The following is a 13,046-nucleotide window of genomic DNA, read 5'->3' on the forward strand; positions in this document are numbered from 1 at the left end:
TATGTCAAAATATATTAGCAATTAGGACAGAACAAATGAAGCACATATATTTGTAATTCTGAAGTGTGGTGGAAACAAAAATCTTAATATGATCAAAACAAATAAAGACACTTAACATGATGATGCATACATTATCAATATTGGCTGAAACATGATTTCCCTGACGTTCTCATTTGTGCACTGCATAGTTTTCCCAGCAAAACAGCATATCTATGCAACTTTAGTGGCCATTACAATAGAAAATGTGTTGTCTGTTAATGACAGTGCGCTACCAAAGTAGTGCTCCAAAATACACCACCGGCTCCATACCACACCCATACCACTCTGCCCCTGAATGGGCGTGGCACGTTTGCCTCACTTGTTGTTTGTGTGCTTCTTGGATTTTTCACAAGTCCTATGACTTTACTGATATAAAATTAATGGAGGCACGGCGACTTTGAAAATAGTTCCAGCACCACTACATGTTGTTTTCCATGGGGGGGATTTCTCCCATGAGGTAAGCTTTTCCTCCTCACTTCCACAAGGCCTAGTTCCCACCGCTTGAGTGGGATGTAGAAGTGCAGATTTCTCCGCACCTGAGATGGGGGTGTCCACACTCATTAACGCACACGGCTATGCAAGGAATCCCTTTGTGAATTCCTGGGATAGGCCTCATATGGTAGAGACAGTAAAGGTATTTTCAATAAACACTTCAAAACAGATCAGTTAATTTTACATTTATTTCAAAGTTATTATAAAAATAAAACATTGATTGGCTTAGTAAATAAGTTCAAATAAGGTAGCACAGCCCTTAAGTATGTCTGTGCAGTATACAAGTGAAACAACAGAAGGAAAGGAAATCACACTTTTTTTTAATAGCGTTTTTTCCTACAGTCTTACACGATACAAGATGTTTTTGTGGCTACCAAAAATCAAAGGACCACTTAAATCACAAATGAATGCCCTCTTGCTTGGCTATCTCTACTCTTTGTGGAGAAGCATGTGCATAGCCCGCAGGTGAGTGGTGCCAGGAGGCAGGAACATGGCCTGGTAATGTTTATGACCTGGTAGAAGGGATTGGCAGGTAGGGAAGAAGAACTGGTAGTGGAAAGAGACAAGCAGTAGAAAGGGTAGTGGTTAATGCTCAACAATCCAGAAGTCCATCGTGCATTCAAGGCCTTCTGCAGGAGCTGGAACCAGCTTTTCCATGTCTCACATGAGAAATCATTGGGAAAATAACTAAATTATTAGAGAAAAAACATATACAAACTGAAACCCTCTCTTAGGTTCCATATCACAATATCCTAAGAATAATTTATCCATCTGGATCACCCTGGGGGGTTGGGTCTTTCATGTTATAGGTATCCTGCCTAGATGAATGTACAACATGTCCAAGACATGGGGGGAAATGTATAAAGCAACCTGGGATCTTGTGTGTAAAATGACAGAAATGTATTGTTGTTTGTTACACACAGCAGGTCACAGGATACAGAGCACACGTAATAAGCACAAGTCGTTGTAACCTTGGGCGACTGGGATCGGCGACTCGCGACAGCAAACCAAGGCATAAGGTCCTCACTGAACTGCAGAGACCAATAGAATTCAAGTGATAGACAGAGCAGGACCACTGGTAGGAACAAAGGTAAGTGAAGAAACCATGGGGAGAAGAGTAGAGGGTGAAAAAAAAACTAACTGCAAAAGTAGAAAAAAAGAAGGTCTTCCTCCTCCCTCTCTTAGAGAAGCTGTGGGTGCTCGTTGTTGTTACTTGAATTAACCTGTAAGAGAAAGTAAAGCAGTAGTGATTATTAAGAAAATCATCAAGAACAGATATTTAGTCCACAAACTGAAAGTTTAACTCGGCTTTAACAAAGTCATAAAGGTTGGACTACAAGGAGACCTGGTTGCAGGCACTTTTACTATGTACTAGAATGCCCTTGAGCATATTTTACAAACAGTTGTGAATGTTGGCCTTTATTATATGTTTCGTATAATCGAGGGAGGTAGGTTTATTTTTTCTTTCATTTTGATGAATTTTAGCTAACATTCTGATTGAAGTATTTGTGAATTATTTCATATACATATATATATTCACTGAAAAATACAAAGGTTAAAGTAATGTTATAGTTAGTTTAGAATTTCAGTAAAAATATAATGCTTTAAATGTACAAAACCACTCAAATTCACCAGTTTATGTTAGCTTTGAAAATTATGACTTGTGCCCTAATGTAACTATATCTCATGCCCTCACTGTCACAGTTTTCCCATCAATAATTTCATTGCAAATGTTGCCGTGATATCATCAGTGATCTCATAGAAGATGTCAGGAGTGATGTAACATGTGGGGTAAGTCGCAGTGCATGGCGAGGGTGCATGTCATTATAAAGGAGAGGCGGGCCCGTGTGAATCCCCTCCCTGAGCCTTATTAGGCACCGGGGACCCCATCCATGTGGCCAAAATATAATATAAAAGGTGGGCGAGCCAGACAGCCCCCTTCCCAGAGACTATTATGGCCCTGGGCCTGACTTAATTTTATATGGGTGCCCACCCGGGGCACACACCGAGCTGCACCCCAGCTGCCTCACACCACGCCCCTCCCTCCCCTTTATAATGACAAGCACCCTCGTCACACCGCGCCCCAGTTGTCTTCCTGCATACTGCAGGAGCCGGGAGGGCTCCTGCCCAGAGGGATCAGCTGTTTTTTACATGCTCTCTCTGGGCGGGAGCAGTATCTGTTCTGTTTCCCTGCCAGCAGGAGTGCAGGCAAGGAAAGAGAAGTCTGCTATCACACAGTGGAAGCAATGTTTAAATCTCCCATCAACTGGGAGCAGACATGCCTTCCCTACCCATGCTGCTGCAGACAAGGAAGGAATGATTGCTCCTGTCTGGCAAGAGATTTAAAAATGCTCTGGTCTGGCGGGAGCAAACATGTGTTTCCCAGCCTGCGCTTGTGCAGGTAGGGAAACTACTCTGTCCCAGAGGTGGGCTCCTCGGGACAGAGTTATAGAGCTTGTCTTGAGGGTTGGGGTCTCAGGGGCCTTTAGAGGCTGAGGGAGGGGGGACCACGTGACCTCCCTCCCGTTTAACTTAAGTTCAGCCCCATGGACTCAAGGTGTGAGGCCCCCTCCCGTACATTTAAATATCTGCCCTAGGGGATGGGGTATGCGGGGCTTACTAGAGGCTTGGAGATGGGACAACAGGCCCCCTTTATAAACATGTCAGCCCCAGGGGATGAGATTCACTGGGTCTTTTAAGCTTTGGGAGGGGGTCTGCATGGCCCCTCCTCTTCAAAAAAACATCGGCCCCAGGGGATAGGGTCCCCCGGGCCTCTTATAGTCTTGGGTGGGGCATGTGTCCCCTCCCCTAATTTACCTATCTGCCACTCTCCAGGCCCTGGACAACCCCAGTGGGTATATGTTTTACAGCGTGGGAGTATGCACTATAAAAATGTTTTTACAGCAGATTTAAGGATCCTCTCCAAATATGAGGTAAAGTGTAAAACAAATTTTGGGACCCCCGGCGGGGTCCTTCTGGAACCCCACCACCAGGTCTAGGGCGTTCAGAATATCCCTACCCTGCACCCTTATGTCTTGTTTTGGCATTTCTTTTAGAACTTGGTACTGGTTGCTGAGACCTAAGATGGCTTCCGCCACTTCCTGGTTAACGTGGTGGCACCCAATCTGATCTCGACATGAGATCTGTTGGGTCCACGATTCCTCCGTGGTGTGATGTATACAAATTTTGTGAGCAATTAAAGCAAAAAAATGCTGGTTTCCCCAAGAGGCTTTGCACCGCCAATACGAGCTGTGCTTCGCGGTCAATGGAAACCACATTGTTAAAGAATACAACAATGTAGTTTCCATTCAATCCGAAGCACAGATCGTATTGTCGGTGCCAAGCCTCTTGGGGAGACTACTCCCATAACTCTATTCCAGCAACGAAAATCAGCTCCAGGATGTTATGATTCTAGCTATTCATGTATTACTGCAAAAATAAGATGACAACGCTTTTCGACAGAAGTGTTGCTCACAAAACACTAATTCCCATAATCACCCTATATAAATAGTCTTAATATGCTGTTCATGGTGCAAGGTATTGTGGGAGTTGTAGTTTACTTTTTCACATATATTTTGGCCTTGCCAGGACCCAGTATACCATTACTGCCAGGGTACGAGGGTTCCTAATCACAGAAGCATTTCACGATTGCACCTGCTGGCAGTAAAGTCATTACCAACTTGTACACCGATGAATCGGTATTGTTTTAATCTCCATTACATATTTCTGACCCAGGGTATCAAACATTCTTTCCGTATATCTCTCATGCCCTCAGGTGGACCATGTCATCATGCCTCGGGTCATTGTTGGAGGTCATGGCCTCAATTTCTGACAGCTCACACATCATTGAGTGACCCTATGCTTGGCATTGTGACTGCTTTTACATTAAAGGAGAGGGGCTGCAATGCCAACAGATTGAGAATGTGAATATGGTGAAAGCAGTAAATTATAATTTGTAAAAAACTCACTAGGCTGCCACTACAGCTTGCACCACACATTGCCCCTGCCATGCTGCCAATGATAGTAACAGCGCAACTACTAACATCACACTCCTACAAGTGTGACAATTCGGACTAATTCAGGCCCCCAACGCTGTAAGAGTGGCTTGGGCGACAGGCAATAGTATTTTTTAATGTATATTGAATTAATAATTAACTGTTGCTCTGCTTATCTCTATATTAGTCAGACAGCGCCACCTTGTGGCAGAATGTCACAAGAGCCAGTACTGACAATTAAGTGCTGGTGCCGAGCACCAGAAACCACAGGCTCAAATTGAGCACTGGGTGAAAGAGACCTGCTGCCCATTGCACGCCTTCGTCCAAAGTTTTAATACAATGTGCAAAGAGGAGCACATCAAATTCCTTTCCCCATTAATATTATCAGTAGTTTACCCCTCATTGTGTACAGTCCCATTGCACGGAGAAGTATTTGTAATGGAGTATCACGTAAAGCAGACTCCTTCAAATGCCTGCACAGTACAAATTATTTTGAGTTTTGAGAGCATCATACCTCTGAGAAAGTTTCGCTGAAACGTGACTGAGAAGTAAAGAACGACTAACTGTAATGTAAGCAAAGATGAATATTCTCAAAACAGAAGTTTACATTGTACACAACACAAGTTAGTTACCAAATGCCAATATATAATCATCAACCCCACGTATCCAGGTGCCCCCAGTAACCACACCACGCTAAGGCCCCAATTTAAAAGCCTGTGCAGTGTCCTGGCATCACACAAGGACAACGCAAAAGCTTCATTTGGATTTGCGAGCAGTGATTTGCGCCACCTTGATAGACTTTGGAAAGAAATGTAATGCAACGCAATGGCTTGCGGTGACTTGCGTTACATTTCATAGTGGTAGTCATTCTATGGGTGGAGCAAAGGCGTTGACGTGCATCCACCCCTGGAATCAGACACAATCCCAGATTTATTAAAGGCAGCAATACTGGGATTGCAACCAAAACCTGCGCCTACCACAGAAAGTCCTAACAGGTAGAAATATCTGTATTTCTCCTCGTTACTTCCTCTTTCCATGTGTGTTGCACAATTAGAAAGAGGAATATGCCTTTATGGATAGATTGTTTTTCTACAGAAAGGTGTCCCTTTGTGCACAACAACAATCCGATCTCTAACACATGCATCCATCCATGCTTTGCTGCTAGGCAGCCTCAAGTGCTCCATAGCAGGGAGCAGTGCTTAATTTGAGCTGGTGGTCCAGTGCTCGCTACAGGCACTTAACTGTCCATAATGGCACATATGAAAGTCTGCCACATGGTTGTTTTGTCTAATTTAGAGATAAGCATAGCAGTTGTTTATTGATTTAATATACATTGAAAAAAACTACTAATACCTTCCACCCAAGCCATTTTATAACTTTGGGGGCCTAGAATAGATTGATTTGTGAAACTTGTAAGAGTGGGATGGTTGTAAGTTGTGTTGCTCTGTTATTTACAACACTGCAGAGGCAATGTGTTGTGCAAGCTGCAATGATCTCCTGAGGAGTGCGCTATACCTCAGTAGATAAGGCACTGCTCTGCTCTCTTCCATTCATGCAACACAGAACAGCATCTTTGCTTTCTGCCCTGCATTGCATGAACTTCCAATAAATGCATTTCCAGATGCTTCATCCAGCCAGGTGTGGAAGATAATATGATTTGTATTTGAGGAGCAAAACACTCATACCCAAGGAAGTGTGTTGGTGCCACTGATATATAAAGGATATTTATTGTTCCTCACCTCATTGGTACTCCTGTGTCTGGGGCACAGGAAAGTGTGGCCCAGTTCTTTCTCTTCAAAGGGACACAGAGGGCAGCAGCAGGAGAGAGTTCTTTCTTGCTTCCTAGAAATGGTCTACCACCCCCACTTATTTACGAACAACCATTCAAAAGGGAAGTTCCCCTTGCTGACTCCCCTGTGTTCTGATGGAGCAAGGAGTGTTTATAGAATAGTGGCTCAAGTACTTGGAGAGGGGCTTATGGCTCCTACTTTTGCATGTGGTTCTAGGACATCTTACCGCGGGCAGGTGTCCGGCACATGCTTTCCATTGGCGAGTCTCCAGAGGTGAGTATTGCAACCTTAAGGCAAGCAGCCCTGTGCTGCTTGAATATTTCCTTTTAGAAATATATACTAATCAGAACTTAGAGGTTTAAAGTTCTAGGTCAGTTGCTATTGGCTGGCCTAGGGGCCACACCATTTGTGTTATCTAATCAATAAAAACGACCACTTTAAAGATATTGACTGGACTCTATTTACTACACTGAGCACATGCCAATATTTAGGCGGTCTGCTTTCTTACCCCATATAATTTGTTTTTGGGGTGTTGACCTTTTCCTGAACAGGATTTGCTTTTTCCCTTTTGGGTCTTATCTCAACTGACCAGTTGCGCCCGCCATAACCAAAGGCTGGTGGGGCGGGTGTGGTCGCGCAGGAGTCGTCACATGGATGGGGGGATAGAAGTTCATTATTAAAAGCATAAAAACATACCTTTTGACACCAGTCACCTCCGGCGTCGTATCTCATCACGCGCCTCTCCTCTTCTTCCTGGGTCCCAGCAGCCCCTGGGATAGGCTCCCTGTCCAATCCCCATGCTGCATAGCTGCACGGGAATTGGTCTGAGCGGGCAGGAAAGACGCCCTGCTGAGACGAGGGAGTCTGTGGGGTTTCTCCAGCCCGGCTACTCAATGCAGCCGGGCCGGAGAAACCTAAGTGCACATGTGTGTTTTAATCGGCCTGAGACGGCAGGCGAAACCCCTATGAGCACTTAGGGAGTGGAGTGCACGTAGCACTCCTCCCCCCCCCCCCCATGCCTGGGCTCCACCCCTTCCAACAGCGCTGGCAAGATTATTGTTTTATTTTTCATTTGCTGGTTCTGAGCCAGGCAGTGGGGCAGTGCTCCCCTGCCATTGCGGAGGAGCTGCTGCTGCCTCTGACATTCCTCAAGGTGGGCAATGATTCGATTTTCATCTCTATGAACCAGACACTTCTTTTACTTATATGACGTGAAACCGCAGCCCGTTTATTTTTTGTTTTCTTTTGTGCACGGGGTCCTCTCACAAAAGACCCCTTTCTTTTCTTATATTCCTCACCTGCTTCAATTGTGCTGTAACATCAAGTGATGAAGCGCTGTCTAGGAATTATCCAGCGACGCACATTTAGGGCTACAAAAGTAATCAAAACTGGCAAGTACCACTAAGCATGGCAGACCAGAGAGTGGGAAGTTAGTCATAAGGTCACCGCCTTCAAACAGATGGAAAATGTCTTGTCGTGGCCTGCGAGCCATGATGGCTCTTCAAAGGAGTGAGGTCAAAAATCCAAAATGGTGGCTAGGTTACACCTCACCCCAAACATGCAAGCACACTATAGGCAAGAAGAGCGGTGGTACCTAATTATGGTACCTTTTACACATACAACCTTTTGTACTAATGAACTCAATCCTGAAGGTAGAACTCAATCACCTGAGCTTCGGGAATTTACTAAAAATTGAACTGCGTGATTACACTTACAATAAAAGAAAGGCATGGGGCAGCCCCCACCCAAAAGAAGGCAATATAGGTGTGTCCCCAATCTGTCCCTTTTGGGGTGTAGAAAGACCACTAGACACAAGAGAATAAAAGAAATGCAAAGGAGTGGGAGCAGCCAACTCTAGAATAGAGCTATGCTCCCACCCAAGGAAGGGAGGGTCACCACAGACTTTCTGCCCCGCCCCCCACTGCCACAAGAAGGCTGTTTGGGAGTTCTGCTCACAATCTGGCTGTTCGGGTAGAAAACCCACTAGACACCAAGGAATTTCAACAAAAGGGATGTTGGTGTCCTAGCCGGGCATGGGGCCGTGCCCTCCCCCTAAAGGAGGCAATATAGTTTTTCTGCCCCTCTCGGAAGCACATTTTGGGGTTGCCCGCAGTGTGCCCCCTAAGCGGTAGAAAGAGCACCAGACACCAGGGATAAACTTTAGATAAAAACAAAGGTGTAGTGCCAGATAGGATGTTTTTCTCTAATTTCTCCTCCAGGTGGATAGAAAGCCCACTAGACAGCAGGAATGTTTGCAGTGGAACATTAAAAAAAACTAAGGCTTCCCACCAAGGCTTTGGGTTTACCCCAAATACCATAGGTGGCAACAGTCTTTCTGACCCCTCCCCTCTACACCCCAGAGGAGACTGGGGGTTTGCTTCCAACCTGCTCCCTGGGGGAGAAGTGGGAGGCAATGAGATCACCGGATGTTAAGAGTGGTTTTTGAAGAAATAATGTGGTTGGGTCCAGCTCATCTGCCCAATGGACACCGCCAACCCACATGTAAAGCCTCAACAGTCTTTCTGCTCCCCTACATGCTAATACATACATTTAGAATTCTATTTCTCGCCGAGTGCAAGTATATCTTCATTTCATCCCACTTACCATGCTAAATGGTTGCACTAATTGGGCCCGGGGTCAGCCAGCCACCAGGAAAACCTACTAAACCCAGAGATTTCTGAAAACTAGAAACCCAGCAGAGTCCAAGGTGGTGTGACTCGTGTGAATCCCAAGGTGTTTTCCTACCCATAATGCTCTGCAAACTTCAAACTTTAGCTAAAATCACACATTTTACTCATATTTCAGTTGGAGAAAATTCTGGAAACTGTTGGGATCCAGGAAATTTCTACCGTTCTGAGTTCTGACACATCTCCTGAGAAAACAGAAAGTCACTTGTGTGACTCGTAACACAAAACACCCCAAAACAAGACATGGAGCCATACCTTTTCACCAATTGAAACCGATCATGGGTGGCAGTGGATCGCAGTCCCACATTCCGTAGCTACAGACATCGCCAAACCAGGTAATTTTTTGTTCAGATTTTTTTTTATGTTTCCATGTCGCATTTTGGGGTAGCTCATGTTGCTAGCGCTAGACCCAGCTCTACAAGTGGGGGACGATTTCTACTGGGAGAAGTGTTGGAGTGAATGCTGGGTGGTAGGAATTTTGAGGATCCCCAAAGCTTCCCGAACTTTGTCTCACAGAAATATAAAGAAAAAGCATGTTTGCAGCCAACGTTTGCGGCATTCAGGGCCTTATGGGTAAGAAACCATTGTAGGATCCATGCAAGTCACACAACCCGGGACTCCCCTGGATGTCTAGTTTTCAGAAATGCATGTGTTTGGTAGGTTTCTCTGGGTTACGCCTGAGCTAAGGTCCAAATTCTGCAGCTACCCACGTTGTATGTATATGTGTATAGGAATATGAGGAACAAGTATGACAGCAGTGGAGATGTGAGGATCCCGCAGCGGGGTGGTTTTGACGACTGCCAGCACGGGCCTTGGTTTCCCAAGTCTAGAAAAGCCTTGCCCAGGAGACTGGTGCACTTCGGTGACTGGGCACCGCGGACCCCTATGCTGAGGCGGTGAGGAATGTTTGGCAATAGTAATTTTTGTTGATTGATCCCATCCGACCTCATGGTTTTGTTCATTCTGCCATCGCTATTGAGTGCTGCTTGTTACTTGGAACATTATGGTAATTCGACCATTTGAGACTGTTTTTGCATTGCTCTTTGTTATATTATTTCGACTATTGGCACCGGCATTCTGCAGCTCTTAGATGAACTTTCATATAAATCATTGCCCTTGAACTTGTGACCGTGATCAACCTGACACACTGAACTATGGGAGCTGTAGTCGATCTCTGGGAGTAATGCCGTATATCACACAATTCACTCAATCCAACTCCGTGGAATGACAGCAAACAGTTATTGCGGTGTGTGTGTGATGTATCACACTACAGAGTTCATGTGTGGGCCCCCTGAGATGCCTTTAACGTTTCCAGTCCACAGACTGTATGCCGGTTGTTCGTCATTATTTGGAAGAACTGCATTTGCGCCAACACGTCTCCATTTTTATTTCATAACAAAGGCAGCACGAGTTTTATACATGTGTCCATATCACGTTGCTGTTTTACTATGTGAAGGGCAGCTTTTTAAAGAGAAATTGTCGTCGTCATATGCTAATGAGGCCACAGATATTCCCCCTGCAGGCTTGTGATGAAACTTATCTGCGCACATGCTTGGAATTGTAACTTGGCCTATTGTGATGAACACATGCTATTTGATGCATTATGCAGTAATCGAATTTAACATATAATTGCAATTAGCGCTCAATACTCACTGTATTATGATGCGTTATTACTGGCTTTAGACCTTTTCCGACGCTTGTTTTTGATTTCAATGAGAATAGCTATTCAAAGCAGTATTTCTTTAATGTTTATGAGGGAGGAAGGGCTATATATACTTCCAGATGTATGGCGGCAATTTGATTGACAAAGGCTTCAGTGAAGCCGAAATGCGTCTCTTTTTACTTCGAGGTCGAGTGGGACCCAGAAAATAAAGAAGGCCATATGCAAAACTTCCTCGAGTACGTGCCTTCTTCCTTGCAGGAGTGGGATGGTTATATATCGTGTGATCAAGAGCACTAGTTGCTCGAAACGCGTCGCCTGAGAGGTTGAATAAAATCTACCTTACTGCAGCCTGGGGTCCGTGTCTTCTTTTGTAGGAGTTTTTGCGGAGTTGAAGACTTGGTTTTCATATATATATATATATTCACTGAAAAAACCATAGGTTTCAGGCCTTATATAGTTAGGAATTAGCATTTAAAAAACCTTTCACCCCTTCAGCGCGGCGCGAATTTTCGCGCTGTGCTGAAGGTTCTAATGAGCCTATGGGCTCATGACGGAACGGTTCCGTCATGAGTACAGCTCACCCGACGCTCATGACGGAACCGTTCCGTCATGAGCATGGAAGGGGTTAAAATTCACTCAAAAAACTATAAGTTTTAGGGGTGTTATAGTTATCTGGACATTTCACTCATACAAAACCATTGAAATTGCTCCTATATAGTTAGTTGTAGTAACTATATTTCGCGCACCCGCAATCCACTGCTGATGATGTCACATATTACATCATTCATGACATGGTCAGTGACATCACTGATGACATCCCAAATGACATCACTGATGACATCACTGGTGACATCATCCAGTGAATGTGGTTTGCTTCGTTATTTAAATATGCATTATATATATAGCAATTTGCATTGAAGAATGAGTGGATATATAAAAATAAATATTTGGATGGAGGATTTAGTAGCAGTGTAATTGACTGTTTTCTTGACCAATTTATAGTGTCTCACTAAATATAGTGGATAGTGACTAAACTGTTTGAATATCTGTATCACTTTGTCAGTTGTTGTGTAAACTGGTTCTCCAGTTGGTTACTAGCTATGTGAAAGTCTGTATTAGTTATTGATTATTTAACTGAGTATTTGTATGGGAGAGTGAATGTGTGGGTGGTTCGGTGGGGGGGGGGTGTGACTGCCCAAAGATGTGTGAATAGTTGATTCACTAGATATATGAAGTTAAAACTACATGTTCTAACAGTTGTTTGGGTGAGTGAATATCTTTATGGGTGTGGTGATGAGCAAATATATTTCTCAATGGTACATGTCCAACAAACTAGAAAAATAAAAGGCAGTGTATGTGTCAGTTGTTGTATATTAATAAGTATACATAAGAATCAATGATTGTGTGAGTGACTGTATGGATAACTTTATATTTGTAATAATGATTTGATAATTCACTAAGTATGACTTACTATCTAAATGAATAGATGAAGTTGTGTTTGTATAAGTGTGTAGCTAAGTAAATATGTAAGTATGATCCATTGTTTGCATAAGTGAGTAGGATGACTTCATATGTGAATAGGATGTGTGCTGGTGTATAATGTCGATTTAGGTGTATAAGTATTTTTGATAGTGTTCTATTGTTCATTGACAGCATGTATGAGTGAATCTACAGGTAAGTGATTAGATGTGTGTATACATCTATGAATCACTGAGTGGGTTTTTAGATACTTGTATTGCTGTAACAATGGATTCAAATATGATACTCTGTATTTTACAAAGAGTGATGAAAGATGTTACTTGTGTATGAAAAGGTGTATGTGATTGTCACGTGGATGATGTCATCAGTGATGTCATCAGTGATGTCATTTGAGATGTCATCAGTGATGTCACTGACCATGTCATGAATGATGTAATATGTGACATCATCAGCAGTGGATTGCGGGTGCGCGAAATATAGTTAGTACAACTAACTATATAGGAGCAATTTCAATGGTTTTGTATGAGTGAAATGTCCAGCTAACTATAACACCCCTAAAACTTATAGTTTTTTGAGTGAATTTTAAAGGTTTTTTAAATGCTAATTCCTAACTATATAAGGCCTGAAACCTATGGTTTTTTCATTGAATTTCAAAGGTTTTTTAAATGCTAATTCCTAACTATATAAGGCCTGAAACCTATGGTTTTTTCAATGAATTTGCAAGGTTTTTTAAATGCTAATTTCTAACTATATAAGGCCTGAAACCTATGTTTTTTTCAGTGAATTTCAAAGGTTTTTTTAATGCTAATTCCTAACTACATAAGACCTGAAAGCCCACCAGGAATCTCCAGTATGCGCCAGGGGACTGCATTGCAGAGAGGTGTAATGAAGCCACGCCCCT

General features: G+C 43.5%; 1 protein-coding gene across 1 annotated transcript in view; it reads right to left on the minus strand.

Moving 5' to 3' along the window:
• Nucleotides 1-701: 701 nt before the first annotated feature.
• The window catches only part of CFP (complement factor properdin), a 137,637-nt gene continuing 125,292 nt past the window's right edge, over nt 702-13,046 (minus strand). The window contains exon 10 of the mRNA XM_078664778.1: nt 702-1,754. Coding sequence (XP_078520904.1) covers nt 1,750-1,754 — 5 coding nt within the window. The 3' untranslated portion in view covers nt 702-1,749. The remainder of the gene's footprint in view (nt 1,755-13,046) is intronic.

This window comes from Lissotriton helveticus, chromosome 10, assembly GCF_964261635.1.
Source record: "Lissotriton helveticus chromosome 10, aLisHel1.1, whole genome shotgun sequence".
Classification (NCBI taxonomy): domain Eukaryota; kingdom Metazoa; phylum Chordata; class Amphibia; order Caudata; family Salamandridae; genus Lissotriton; species Lissotriton helveticus.